Genomic DNA, 15,298 nt, shown 5'->3' on the forward strand with positions numbered 1-15,298 from the left:
AATTAAAATGTGAATGGGTCAGGATTATTCCTAGCTCAATTTTGAATGAGTCAGTACATTCTCAGAAAACAAGAGTCTATGTACATGTGAGGTATGGGTAAATCTCATTTAAAATTTCTTTGAATTTTTATAAACTCAAGTTGGTTTTGACCTTTTGAGCTTTTGTTCTGCTGTTTTGATTGACTAAAATTGCAGATACAGTCAGAAAAGGGCTGATTAAGTTTCGTGCTTATACAACCATGTAGTGATTTTTTCTGTCTGGAATTTAGGTTTGTTCTGCATGTTGTGTTAGAAAATGTTGCAGAAAGGCCAGCTGTTTACTTTTACCTACTGTTAAATTTTATGTCAGTTTTCTAAATGCTTTCAGTTACTCTTGTCTTTCTTAGATTTTTGGGGGTTAGGTTTTGTAAACAATCACTGTACAAAAGTTCCATTTTTTTAACTTCAGCAAAAATTGTTCAACTGTAGAAGAAGAAAAAGAGACTGGGGAAAAAAAAACAGAGAAAAACTATATTAAAAACTTTAATTCTTATGCTCTTATTTTGAACAGCATAAAGTGAAATGTTGGCATGGAATTAATCCTTTTGGGAAGCATTGTGTAGCTTTGTTCTTGGATAAATTTGCTTTACTTTGATTGACTTGTGTGAAACAGCATTTGAATGTGATGGTGGGCCTTAAATACTGTGCTGTGTAGGTTCAGTTGATAGATCATGTCAATCTGTCTGTGTGTATTTGATTGCAGACTGGGGTTCTGGATGAGTTATTAAGATAATGTGAGTAGAAATGGAGCTTAATTTACTGTGCTGATGTTCATCACATTGTGCCGATGTTGATCGCACCACCTGGAATGAGAATGACACCACAACTCTTGTAGGCTTTGTATAGTGTGTGGAGCAGAAGCAACACCTTAGCAGCTCCCAGCAGATACCTAAGCTAATACTTTTTGGAAGGTTATAAAAACTATCATACATATATGGGAATGGAATGACTTAAGTTTGCTTCTTAAGATCAAGCAAACAAACCTCCCCACCCCTATATTACAAAGCAGTATGTCATGACTAAAGCATTACAATAACATTGTGGGTGGGAAAAGTTAGTTCTTAAGATGAAATTGCTTCTAACAATTTTCCATAGAGAATTAACAGGCTTAATGGCAATTTTCCAAAGCACTAATACGAAGAGGTCCTTTTATGCCCAGACAGCAAAACGCTGTCTCTTTGACCGATAAAAACTGTCATTTCTGCTTTTCTTTTAAAAGCATATTTTAATAATTATTTTTGCTTGAGGGATATCTTACTGAATAGCTGGATTCCCTTAGCAAAAAACACCCCAACTCTTTCTTCTGTCTAAAAGCTTGTTAATGGCATTTAACAAACAAATGGTTGGCACTTTCTTTAGTACTTTGCTTTTATTTTGTTAGGCAGGTCCAGAATGTTCTCAGTGTGAAGAGGAGTGTACAAAGTCCCGGCCACCAGGCTGTCCACACCGATGTGTTTTGCCCTGTCATCCTGGGGATTGCCCATCGTGTCTCCAGATGCTTAAAATAAAGTGTCACTGCAAACTTTCAGTACTGTATATTGAATGCTTGTAAGTGTCAGAACTGAACCCAACTTTTCATTTGAATGCAACTAACTGGAAACCAGTTTGAATGTCTGGGGATGGGAGCTACTCTTATGGCAAGTTAAAAAATTTCTCCTGAAGATTGTAACTTGTAATTTAATGGATTCTTTTTTTTCTCTTTAAAATTTACCAGTGTTTTATTTGGTATTACTGCTAAAATTGTTATAAATGTATGGAGTATCGTGAGCGGAACTGGCTTTTATAATACAATAATATTTTGAATTATGCAAATATTTAGTAATCTACATAATGTTTGATCTATATATTGTTCTTTTGCAGTATATAAAGAAGAATTTTGTAACAAGAATTATAATTAATGTAGTTAGTGTAAAAGGTCTTTAAAAATAATGTCCTTCAAACTCTAGCTGCTTTAATTGGAAAACTTCTTAGTAATCATTTGTTCTCCTTTTTACTCATTTGTGCATGTGTGGATACAGGGTAAGCTAGGATTCACTAAATAGAAGATGGGACTTGTGGACTTAAGCATTATCCTCTGCGTATTGTTCTGGAATTGCTCTGCTCTTTCCAGTTGGAGAGAGCTCAGAGGAGGCCATGAAGATGATCAGAGGGCTGGAGCACCTCTCCTATGAGGACAGGCTGAGAGAGTTGGGGCTGTTCAGCCTGGAGGAGAGAAGGCTCCGGGAAGACCTTGTAGTGGTCTTCCAGTACCTAAAAGGGGCCTACAGGAAAGATGGGGAGAAACTCTTTAGCAGGGCCTATTGTGACAGGACAAAGGGTAATGGTTTCAAAATAGAGGGAGGTAGATTCAGATTAGATGTCAGGAAAAAATTTTTTACAATGATGGTGGTGGAACACTGGCACAGGTTTCCCAGAGAGGTAGTGGATGCCCCATCCCTGGAAACATTCAAGGCCAGGTTGGACGGGGCTCTGAGCAACCTGATCTGGTTGGAGATGTCCCTGCTCTTTGCAGAGGGGTTGGACTAGCTGACCTTTAAAGGTCCCTTCCAACCCAAACTGTTCTATGATTCTATGAAAATATTCATCCCATGCATGTATGTTCTTCTTTGTACATTTTCTCTAAACTCAAATTTTCTATATTTACGTGGTTTTCTCTGTCAAATAGTGTATTTACTCCCACAGGATGTTGACAAATGAACCCACTTTTCTTTACAGTGAGATATACTTAGAATATACTGCTAATTGTGTTGACTTCTGTGGTTTTTCATTTGGAATTTATCACAAATACATCTCCTCCTTTACAGAAAACTGACAAGTGCTGATTTAAAAGAAAAGGAGCTTCTTATTTCCTGCAAAAATCAGTGTCCAAAAGAGGTAAGCCATATTAACAAAGAAATACTTGATTTGATGGATCTGTGGAATTTTGTGGATTTTACTTTTTTGTAAAGTTTTTGATACAGTTTCATAGCGCAAGCAATCTGGAGAAGCTTAGTTTGAATGAATATCTGAAATTATATGTGTGAAGGTGGTTAGTGAACTGTACTCAGAGCACAATTTTTAATGTCTTGCCATCAAATTGGAAGGTTATATTAAGGATCATAGATTTGTCTCCAAGGCATTAATGGCTTGAATGTTTAAGCTTGCAGGTGAGGTTGAATGTGGAGGAGCATGTCCTCTAACATGATTAAAAACCGGTCTTGAATTTATAGCTCCAAAGTAGTGGGACACTCTTTGATTAGAAAAAATACTGGGAATTGTGTTTGTAATTGTTCTTGTAATCTTGTCTAGTAATCCCTATCTGTGCAACAGTTCTGGGAGGACGGGAAAGGATTTCATACTTAACAAGTGAGATGAGTTAATAATGCCCTGCTGCATAAGTGAAATATATGATAAGTAGTGTGAAATAGAAGACAAGGCAGTTAATCTTTCTACTGTAACTGGGTATATCTAAAGGGTTGCTGTGAAGAAGAGAAGAATAATATCCTTATTGCACGATGCTTTAACTATGAACTAGTGTTTATAGGCATCGGTAAGGAAGATTCGTGTTAAATACTGCTTTTGATTAGTAAAGCTTGTGGAGCAGGGGAAGAACTGCTTGGAGAAGCTACCAGATTTTCATCAGTAATAGCTTAAACATATATCAGAATTTGTCCAGTTGTGGATAGTAGTGCTGTAAGACAGGAAAGAGGCGCCACATTACTTCTTCTTTGTCCCTCCTAGTGCGATTATTACATGCTGCTTGCATGCTTTCGGAAATCCATGCATTACTTATTATTGCATCTTTGTTCTTTAGTTGTCATTAGTTGTTGTGAGAGTGACAACCCGTTCTTCACTCCATTCCACGCTGTAGGGTTAGAAAATTTATGAATGGAAAAACAGAAATAATGGGGAGTATTTTGGAAAGTGTTTCCACTGCTAAACTCTCCAGAATTTCTGAGAAATTTTCATTTCCTGCAATAAAAATGCAAAGAAGATAATTTATCCCATAATCACTCATTATTTTGCTGTTCTGGTTTGGCCTTTTACTGTGTCCCTGAGTCTCTTTGTCTCGTGCAATATTTAGCTGGCACTCATAAATAATTTGATTCAACCCATTCTCCTTCCCTGATTCCACTCTGTTCCCTTACACTGATTTACCTATGATGTCCCCTGGTTTGAGATTTCTATCTTCTTATCTCATGTCTTGTAGTTCTGAGTTCTGCCTCAACCTAATTAACGCAGGTTCAAAACTTTTCTTTTGTTTTACTATTTTCCAGTGTCAGAAGCATCAAATTTGAATCCTTGCCTCTATGAGAAAACTTTTTTGGTTTTGAGGAAATGCAAAAACTCATGTGTTTCATGCTTGTTTCCCAGCAGTCTCTGTTCCTCTGTTTTTCAGACAAGATTGTGTTAACCCCAACAGGAAGGCTGTGCTGTGTGTCTACTTGTATCTTCTGCTTTTTGCCCTTGTAGATGCTTTTCTGATGTCTTTTTTTTTCTGTAAATGAATGTGCCTATCACAATTTTCTCATCTGGATATCTGAAAGCTCCCTTCCTGGCAAAGGAACACTTTTGGATATTATTTAATTGTTCATTTGCCTCTTAATTTTATCCTTTCATTTCCCTCTCTGTTACTTTGGTCTTATCTGCTCCAAGACTTCCTCCTCTTTATTTTCAAGAGGGCTTATAATCTCTTAATATGAACTATGTGTTCCTGTACTTCAGCTGCTCTTCAAAGATTTTTTGGTTTTGTTTTTTTTTTTTTTTGTTTTCCCCATATCTCATCTCTGACTTTGATTAATGTAACTGTTGTGATGTTTCTGGACATGTTCCCAAGACTCAGTCTGGGATTTAAAATCTGTCTAGTAGTGGCCCTGAATTCTAGCTTGCAGTTCAGAATTGCCCTGTTCCACAGATTTTTTTTTTTTTTTTTACTTAATTCAGCGCGATTTGAAAGAAAGCTTAGGACAACAGAGTCCACTTTAGTTTTCTAAAGCTTTTATTTAACTCTAAAATTCTCATTCCTGTAGATGCCTTGGAAAAGTTTTATGCAGCTTCTGCTATCCAGAGAAACTTTTTAGTATAATTGGTGATATAAAAATGCATGCTCTTCTCTTCCCATGATTCTAGCTCTAGCTCTTACTAGCTTTCATGAAACATAAAAGTGTTAGTACAGTGCTGCTTCAGGTAGTTAATATCTTCATGTTACAGTTCATCCTGCTTTCTTCAGATCCTGTTTTGTTGACTTCATATGTACTGTATGAGATTTTTACCATTCTTTTGTCTAAAAAAATAGTTCCTGTTTCTCTGAATATTGAATAATTCTAGGGATATTTTGTCTAAGTATACAATATTTGTCTGCAATTTGGGGAAAATTAGCTGGCTGTATGATAATGCAAATTGTACTGATTTAGAACTTTCTATTCTAAAGAAATAATTGATAAACACAATTTGAAGGAGCAGCTTTAGCAGATGTCACCCTGCTGCAACCGCCACCCCTCCCCAGCAAATACAAATCAAGCCTATTGCGGGGACCTCATGGCAAGAACTTAGAAACAATGTGGCCAAAAGACAAGATGAATAAGACTAACAAATTTAGAACATTTAAAGTTTACAAATCAAAAACATCTGCTCAAAACTAAATTGGGAATGTTTTGTATGTAGACCTGACAGCCTCAAGTAAATTTCAACTTAGTGTTTTATGAGACTTTTCTTATTCGATGTCAGAAGCTGACCTTGGGTCATTAGCAGAGCTCACTTACGTTGCTGTTTGCTAAAAGTCAGTGTGCACTGTAACTCCAGCAAGCTTAGCGTAGCATAACGTAGGTTCAATAGAATACAGTATTTTACTCAAGTCCTAGTTTTGAGATGTTTTTCTTTTCAGTTAATAGAAATTGTGGTAGACAGTACACTACCATATTTGAATTACAGGTAGCATGGTACATTTGGGGTTTATGGAAATCAATTATTTCTGGTGCCTTGAAAAACATACAACAGAAAGTCTTGAAAGGTTTCATACTTTTGTTTTGGCAACGGCAGTATAAAACTATAAAAATGACTTACAGTCTTATACATGTTTCCTTTCTGCTTTAGGGAGAAGCAAAGTCTTTGATATAGTCACAGCTGTTAGATGAGAAGCTTTAAATACAAAGTTCTTTTTTCTTGTTTGATAGCAATAACAACATATCCTTTTGAAGGAAATTTAGCTTTTTTTTTTTTTTCATCAGTGGTGATTAAATTCTTATGATCATGTTTGCAGATGTTTTGGGACAATTCTTACATAGAAGTTTTAACAGTCCGTCTATTTTCATTGCTTACATTGTGTATTTGTGGATCTGTTTAACACTTTATTCTGAGTAATTAGTATTTTTTTACAAAATAACCGTACTTGATACTTCTACTGTGCGCTCTGCTACTATCTTGACATGAAATATGGGACCTCATTGTGACAAATTTATTTTAACATGATAGTGCAGTAGAGACAATGTCATAAATTTTAAGAGTACACATATCTTCTTTTTTTTTTTTAATAAATTAAATAAAATTGATTTCCAGAATGCTTAATTTAATTCTGTAAACACACCTTGAAAATGTACATGGGCTGCAAAAATTTAATTTTAAAAGGCAAATGCACAGCTTTGGTCCATAATGGGAGGATTTTTATGAGTGTCTGGCTTAAGCACTGGAGATTTTAATAAGATCTCTGGAGGCAGAGCCACTCTTTAAACTGAAGAGTCTGCCTCTTTGTTTGGAAGTGATAAACTTATCTTTTGTACTTAACATTTGGGATTGCTGCTCAAAAGTTCTGTTTTCTTTATTAACAAGTTCTTTTCTTTATTATTGGGTGTGTATTAACAGATTGTGTTTATTACTTCCTAGTGGAGCTCAGTTAAGCTTCCATAAATGTTGATGGGTTTTATCATCATCAGACATAATGTGAAGATTTAAATGCATTGCCTACAGGGGAAAATACTTGTAAGATTTTTGTTTGCTTTATTTTCAGAGCTATGAATTAAGTCCCTTTCTTTTAAAGGCCTTGCCATGGCAAACATAAAGTCTGTTTGTTTTGGCCTTTAGTTCGTGAGCTATTGACAGGAGATCTTGTATGGTGAAAAAGATTTAAAGGGGCATACAGTTCCCGTTTTAGCACCAAGTAGCTCAGCATGGACATTTAAAAACAAGAAAAAAAAAAAAAAATCCTTCCTGGCTACATTATTTGTCCAGCAGAAGCAGTGGCAGGATTGCTTTTGTTTTCTGAGATCATTGGGAAATGTTGTCTTGCCACTCATTTCACTGCTCCTCTTGATGTTTGTTTTGGTTTTTTTTTTTTAATGTTGGATATTAATGGAAATGTGCCTCATTAGTATGGAAGAGTAAGCTGGAAGCAGTCGTTCTAGCCATGGATTGTTCTGGCCAGCATGGGGTGACTTGCAGGTGTGACTAGATTGTGTTAGTGGGATCATGTATGATGCTCTTAGGTTGGGAGCCAGAAGAAGGGCCCTCACTGCCCAGGGGTCATGCAGTAACAAATGGGTTTTGTAGAGGTTGTGGTCATTAGTGAGCAGATTCAGCTGTTGAGACTTCGTGGTCCTGGCTGGTAGCCTGACCTCAGTAGTGTACAAGGCATAAAGACAAGTTTCTCCCCTTGTCTTTCTAAAATAAGGCAAAATGCAAGATAGATTTGCTGCTGATGAGTTGTGCCTGAATAAACCTAAATTCCTTCTTTAGCAAGGTGAACGATTTATATTTTTTTCCTCCAGATAAAGTGAATAGATTAGATCTGCTGCGTGTCTTCAGCAGAGCAATTGAATGAGTGCCACTTAGTGAATAACTAGTTCCAATACAGAAGAGGCTCAATACAAGGATGAAGGTGGGCTAAAGGAAACAACTGTTTTTATTTTATTATTTAAAAAAAAAACCAAACCCCGAAACAAAACACTCCCACTCAAAAAAAACAATATCAAAACCACAACAAACAACAACAAAACTAAATGAAAAGTTGGAGCAAGAGATGTTAATAATAAGGAAACTTTCCCAAGGACTAAATTGATGCCTGACCTTGCATTATTTTTGGTAATGACCTTGGCATCAAAAAGCGTTGGCATTTTCTGATGAAAATTTGTGGAATGTTGTCAGTACATGACAACTGAGGAAATGCATCTGCAGAACATGTGTATTTGGGGGATGTTATTAGATACAGAAAAAACAGCAAGACTATGCATGTCAAGGCTAATAATAAGCTGTCAGGAAACAGCAAAAATTCTTATTGTCACATCATGATTAGCTGGAGAGAAATGCAAATGAGAGCTGAAGATGTATTGGGGAAGATACTCTGTTAGGAATAAGGTGCAATTAAGGCCTTGTACAAAGTCCTTCCTGCTGAGATGTCATTTGGAATATTACATGCAGTTCTGGCTGCTGTATTCAAGAAACACTGATTTAAGCTGGTTGAAATTCAATGAAGGGAATACCATGGGAATAAAGAATCTTTTATGAAAGGACAGTAGAGGAGTATTTCAATATGAGCATTAGAACTAAGGGGTTTAGACTGGCTAAAATAAATACAGGAAATTCAAAAAAAGCTCTTGCATCTTGTAGTAAACTCCTGGAACAGCCTCCTTAGCGAAACAGTAGAAAGGAGGCAGAGTGGGGGGACTATTTTCATGGTAAGTCTTCATCCAGTCCTAGAGGGATCCCGGGAGGTGCCTGCCTTTAGGAGAACTGGACTTCAAGACTAAACATGATGACTTAAAGGTTCCTTCTAGTCCTCTGTGAAATGTGCTGAAATGGTGACTGAAAAAAAAAAAACCCGAGCCTAAACCTAAACAAGCGAAGTATCTGTCAGTAATTATAATTTGTGACTGGCATGGACGTGATAATATGTATGTCTCTTCCATAATTTTTAATTGGAAAGTTTTGCGTTCTGTTTAGGTATATGTTTCATAGTACTATCTCAAGTTGAGCCAGTTCCAATGGCCTTCTGACAATCCAAATTTACTAATCAGCAAGAAGTGTATACACCCGGATTTTATAGTTATCTTATGTAGTATTCTCATTCTTGTGGATGAAGTGATGTAGTACGTATACATTTTCAATTATAAATAAGTGTGAAAAAATGTATCTTAAAATTATGTATCTTGAAGCATTTTCCAAGTTGTCTTAATCCCCTTACCACAGTGAAGAGGTGAAATTTTACTTTTAATAAAGGACACTGTCCAATGCCATTTTAAATAGTTTAGGGATTTAAAGCTACCTCTACAAATAAATCAATTGGATGTCTTATGTGAGGTTCCACCTTCAGTTATTAACAGTATTGGGCTGTGTAATTGAAAATTAAAAAATCATTATTGTGAACATTTCTTACCTTGCTCATTACGCATATCTGTATATTTTCAGTGAAGATCTTAACAGAAAGTGAAAAAAAATGGTTTGCTTTCTTGCCATTTTTGTCTAATAGAATGCTAGGAGCACTGCTACATTCCTAACAGTCAGCTTATTTAAATTAGTATCTTGGTTCTTGTAACAGTAATTGAATGATAATATTTTCATTATAAATGTTAAAAATTGCACTGGCAGTAAAAAAAAGTCTCTATCTTGCAGATGTCAGAAATGAGATAATCTGCCAAATACAGAAATTTAGGATTTTGTGAAATTATTTCAAACATGATAAGAGTATTGGTGACCTGTATTTGACTTTTGCATGATTCAGAAGAATCTTGTATGCAGAATTTTATTTTCTGGTATTTTTGCTTCTGATTCTTCCCTCTTTCTTTTGTTGACTCTGATCTACAAGTTGCTACAGTGCACTTCATTTCAGTTTTCAGTTTCTTTTACCTTATCTACTCCTGCTCCCCCAAAATATAGAAAGCTAGGGTAATCCTTGTATAAATCACTGTGGAGATTACGATTATTGAAATATTTGAAAGGAGAAACTGGTTTTTAATCAAGCTGTTCTAATAAAAGATAAATCGTTCTACAGGAACTGAAATAGAGTAAATAACAAGCAAACGCTTGCAAAAAAAAAAAAACAACCAACTATTTCACAGTGGAAAAAAACTGATAACCCGAGTGAGTTTTCTGTTAAGCTACTATGCCTGAAATAAAACCAGTTTATAGATTCTTTGTAATTTTACAGTCATTTATTGGTGTGGGGATTTTGTTTGTGTTTTCTGTTCTTTATAGTTGCCCTGTGGTCACCGGTGTAAAGAGATTTGTCATTCAGGCAGCTGTCCTCTGAACTGCAGCCAGAAGGTTAAACTCCGATGTCTTTGTAAGAGACTGAAAAAGGTAAATTTCTAAGTTACAGTTTTGAGAACGATGTATCTTCTTTGCATGTACTAGGCTTGTATGGATGAATTGGCTCAGGTGCAGATTAGAATAGGTCCAGTTACTCTAGTAGAGCTGTAACAATTCACATCAGCTGAAGATCTGGGCTGCAGTATCAAAAGATTCACTGGAGAATATAAAATCCTGTTAATTCTAAAATATGTTAGCTGCCTGACTTACAATGGCTTTATCTTCAAGCAAACTTGAATTTTTGTAGTTCCACTGGGAGAATAGTCAGATGACCTGGAGTGATTTGAGAAGTAAAAATACGTTTTTCTGACGATATTTGGAAAGTTTATAACTACAGAAGTTGGAACAAGTACAGATGTTGTGAATCCCTAACTAATGTAATCAGTTACAGTTTTCTGCAAACCTAAAAGCAAGTACAGGCATCAGCATCCTTACCTTCTAACAAAGGTAAGGGACAAAGTAATGTAACAAGTTTATTATAGCTATATAGTATTTTGAGGGGAAGAACAGAAATTGATGTGAAATCTTGTCAAACAATAATGAAAAAAATAATTATCTGGCTTAATTAAAAGGTGCTTAAGTTATTTCTCTGGATTCAGTTCACTTCTGAGCCTTCCAAACAGGCTGCAGTTCCCCAGAATTCTCTGCTTCTCCAAGAAATGTCTTGGGCAACCAAAAGTCTCGCAGGTGGCGTGTTCAGCAGGAGAAAGGATGAGATGTACAGAACAAGTACTGCAAATTGAACAGTCTCTGCTTACAGATAACCACTTGTTTGTTTGGTTGGTTTGGTTTTTTCCTTCACTATTAGAGGGAGGGGAGGAAGTGTGCAATTTTTTTTTTTTCTCCTTGCTGATGACCAGACCTTGCCCTGTAATCTCATCCAGTTAAGAGAATGTATATAAAGTTACAGAGACTCTGAATGCCAGCTCTTTCTGCCAGAATTAAGAAGATTATCTTGCTTAGTCTTAGGCAAACAAGTGAGAAAAGAGAAGAGAGGAGAAATTAAACTGGACTATTTGATTTATTCTTGCTTTCAGCTTAGTTTATTAGAAATAAAAAAAAAAGACCATTTAATACAGAATTACAGGTTCACAAAATGTTTAATCATTAGCTTTATTTTCTGTGTAACCAATGTTTTATAAATAAGAATGTTTTATAATTATTTTCATAAAGAAATGGACATTATAACTAAATTTTATATAGGGAAATGATTATAAAAGACTCAAATTATACTCAACAGGAGGTACAGTGCAGCAAGATACAAGAAGGCCAAGTTTCACTGGAATGCGATGAATTATGCAAGGAAATGAAACGGAAAGCATCCGAGGTAATATATCCATTGTAGCGGTAACTTTCTTCAAAAAAAGTAGGAAAAAATGAACACAGAATTCTATTTCAAGGCAATACCAGCAAAAAATACAACACAAGTAGAATGTGCTGTTTAACAGCAGCTACGTTTTCAGACTTGCATTTGACCTAGTGGGGAGAATTAGTGTTTGTAGACAGTGTTAATTAATTCAGAGAAATACGATGTTTAAACAACATTCTGTTATTTTTCTTCTTTTTTTAAAAAAAAAAATGGTTTGAACTGGTTATTTCCTCTTCCACTGAGAACAAGTGATGGTCAGTGATGATAAAATTGTAATTACTGATGATTAGTGCAGTAGGATTAGGGCCAGTCCACTTCACAAGTTTTGCAGCCGTTGAATGCTCTACTTGTCCAGCATGAAGTGTGTGATCCTGTCACACTGTATTAGTTACCCTGTACCAGAAGAATGGAGAGTTTTCAGCAGTCGCAGTATACTGTTTAGCCTCCTGTAAATGTGACTTCTCCCCTAGTTTTGCTGTTATGTGAGGTAAAGAAATTGCTGCGTGCTGTTACCCAGAGAGAGAGAATATCAACCTTGCTCTTATAAACCTTTTATAAAAACATAAACAAAAATAATTGGTGCGTAACTTGCTTGGTTTTTATCAGGTAAGTGTAAGATATAATAAACATACAACCCAAAACCTCAATGTGTAAAGCTGACTTCTAGCAGCTTCTGCTCAGACTTCCAGAATTGATTGGCAAATTCTAACAAGTACCACATAGACCAAATCCTGCAACTTTGCAAGCAAGGCAAATGTTAAGGCTCTTGGGATATGCCTTTAGAAAATGTCAGTTACTATCTGTTAAAAACTGCAGACATTTACAAAGATAACTTAGTTTGCACAGTTGCAAAACAACCATCAATTTCCAAAACCAGAGTGTGTTAACTCTTAAAAAAACTCTTCATGTATAGGACCTGGTGCGTTTGCACTTCTGAGGGATTGAAGGCTTATTTTACTGTACATTTTATTAAAAAATCAGTTCTAGAAATTTTTTTCCATACTGTGACTATAATGGTGAAACTTCCCCTCTACCTGTGTATATTTTACCTATGTATCTTACACAAATATGACCACATCAGTGTAAAAAGAGGTTCGTGTGTCGCTTTTTTCCACACTTGTGGGTCAGTTTTTCTTTTGGAGATGAAATTCTGCCGTTAGGTGGCAGTGAAATACCAGGAGGCTAATTGGGCAGTTTTTTCCCACACCAGTCTGTGATTTCAGATGTGTGTGGCTGAAAAGGTCTTTTATACACTTTTCTAAAGAGAGACTCTGCCATTGTGTCTAGATTAGTGAAATTCTGAATAATGGTTTCATTTGCTAGATACCGTTTAGGAATTTTGAAAATTGTCTGAAAACCTGCAAATAGGACTGTTTTATTGACCCTGACCTCCATGCACACTGAGCTACAGTGTGCTAAAGCATGAGCCAGTGTGCTTTCTCCTTAGTTGTCAAGAGCTCTTGAATTGCAAATTGTTTGGAACAAATTCCACCTGCACAAACCATATTATTAAATTATTGTCACTGTTAGTATGTAAATTGTCCAGTTGTTAGGATCAAGACTGCTTTTAATTTCAAGTTATTAATCAAGATTTTTACATCTAACTTCTCTAAGGTAGTGATTCAGTGGCTGCAATGCTAAAGATTTAAGAAATGTACACAAGAAGGCAGACGTGTACTTCCCCAGTATATTCTTCCTGTTACTGCTATTAGCGTAGTAGTCATCTCTCACTGTGGGAGTTTCGGAATCAAGCTGGTGTCTTTCTATTTAATGGTCTTTGTTGGATTTATCTCCTACAGCCTGCCTAATTGTTTTTCAGTCGACATAAACTTTTGGCATCTATAAACATCCTGTAGCACTGAATTTCTAGATTTAGCCAAATACTATGTGGGAGTAGAATACTTCCCTCTGTTATGAACCAGCCTCCTGCTAATTTCATTTTATGTTTTTGCTTTTCTAGTATGAAAAATAATTGTTGGTGTTTTATCCCTATTTGGCATCTTCACACTCTTCAGGATTTTGTGCTGTGTTAGTCACCTGACGAATCCTAGTTATGGATCTCTTTAGGTGGAAGCCACTCCATCCTGTTGTCTTTTGTATATGTTCAGGCTTTACATTCTTTTGTTATTGCAGGACCAAAACTGAATGCAGGAGCTAATGTTCAAGTGCATCATGTGTTTACATATTGACATTTTTTTTCTGTATCATTCTTTACTTAGTAATTTCTAGCATATATTTTGCTTTTTTTTGAACACTACAAAATACTTCCATAGAATTATCAATTGTAACTCCCATGACTTCTTTTCATATGACTTTCTGACAGTGGAGCATTTTAAATTAAATTCAGTTTACATTACACCAAGGGCTTTAAAGCAGTTTGGTTATGCATTATCAATATATGTCATATTCGGTACAAATATAGAGGTTTCCTTTTGCTCTAGTAGTCAGGGAATATTTACAGTACTTGGAATGAAATATGTGTCTGCAAATTATACGCACAGAGGAATTATCTGTGTGTCTGAAGTGTACTGAGTGGAGGATAAAGCTGCTGAAAACAGAATAACTGTCTTTAGGCGTTTTCCTGGCTGTTAGTGAACAAACTGTTCTTTTTAGGTTTTATATTTATCAGTTGAGGTTGTCAGGTTGAAGTCAGAAGTTCAGTTTATAACCTCATAGAATCTATTTTATGTTCTGTGTTCTCCAAATGTGAGATCATGTAGATTTTCTGAGAATATTTTTAAATCTGATTATGTTAAGAGCTCATTTGATGGAGGTTTTGCTCACTTTTGGTGAGAACCATTCTATAGGAGTAACTCTGACTCTGTAAGAAAATAGGTTTAGCTGCTGTTTACAACAGGCGCTTATCACTTTGTATGTCTGGACAGATAAAAGAGGCAGAAGCCAAAGCTGCTATTGAAGAAGAGAAACGAAGACAACAGGTATCAACCTTTCTTCTTCCTCACCCCCTTCCTCCCCCACCTTGTTCTTGTTAGTAAATCGTTTAATTTATATGCAACTAAAGATGTATAGTTTGTGATGTGATATGCAGTCATTCTTGTCAGCTGTTGCCTTACTCAAAGCTGTGTGCTTTGAATGAGTTATGATGGTTAAGAGCCCACACGTTTTCCCAAACTGTTTTCATAATTTTATGCAAAATTTATAATTAATCAGTTTAATCTTGCATTTCAGTAACTGTGTATAGTATAGTTTAAAAATACTAAGTATTCTTAGTTTTAATTGAACACTATAATGCATAAATGCCACAGAATTGCTGAATAGCCTCCATAGAGATTTAAATATTGGGTGAAGCTTCCCTCCTCCCTCCCATCCTGAAAGAATGAGGAAGCCTAAATGAATCTTTGTCCTTCAAGGTCTCTGAAAGGGGGAAAAAAATGTATATTTACTGTAATTGCTGTTGTTGGTGAGCATATGTGGTTGGCATTGCAATCCAAGAAGCTGCTGTGCCAGCTGCCTGGAGACACTAACGCTGACAGTATTTCGGGCGGTAACCAAAAGCTTGGTTGGTGGTGACGGCTAGGTGAGGTTTGTCAGCTGGAGGCTACAGCCTTAATGCACTCCTTCCAACCGCTTCATGCATGTATACTTGTGCCTCAG

The 15,298-nt window shown here is 36.0% G+C and overlaps 1 protein-coding gene across 2 annotated transcripts in view; it reads left to right on the forward strand.

The window, feature by feature from the left end:
- NFXL1 (nuclear transcription factor, X-box binding like 1) overlaps positions 1–15,298 on the forward strand; it is a 46,567-nt gene that overhangs the window by 22,851 nt on the left and 8,418 nt on the right. For both annotated transcript variants that reach the window (XM_086746856.1, XM_086746857.1), the window contains exons 17-21: positions 1,421–1,587; positions 2,844–2,913; positions 10,201–10,305; positions 11,555–11,641; positions 14,569–14,622. In XM_086746856.1, coding sequence (XP_086602982.1) covers positions 1,421–1,587; positions 2,844–2,913; positions 10,201–10,305; positions 11,555–11,641; positions 14,569–14,622 — 483 coding nt within the window. The remainder of the gene's footprint in view (positions 1–1,420; positions 1,588–2,843; positions 2,914–10,200; positions 10,306–11,554; positions 11,642–14,568; positions 14,623–15,298) is intronic.

The sequence above is a fragment of the Chlamydotis macqueenii genome, chromosome 4 (assembly GCF_036417535.1).
Source record: "Chlamydotis macqueenii isolate bChlMac1 chromosome 4, bChlMac1.mat, whole genome shotgun sequence".
Lineage (NCBI taxonomy): Eukaryota > Metazoa > Chordata > Aves > Otidiformes > Otididae > Chlamydotis > Chlamydotis macqueenii.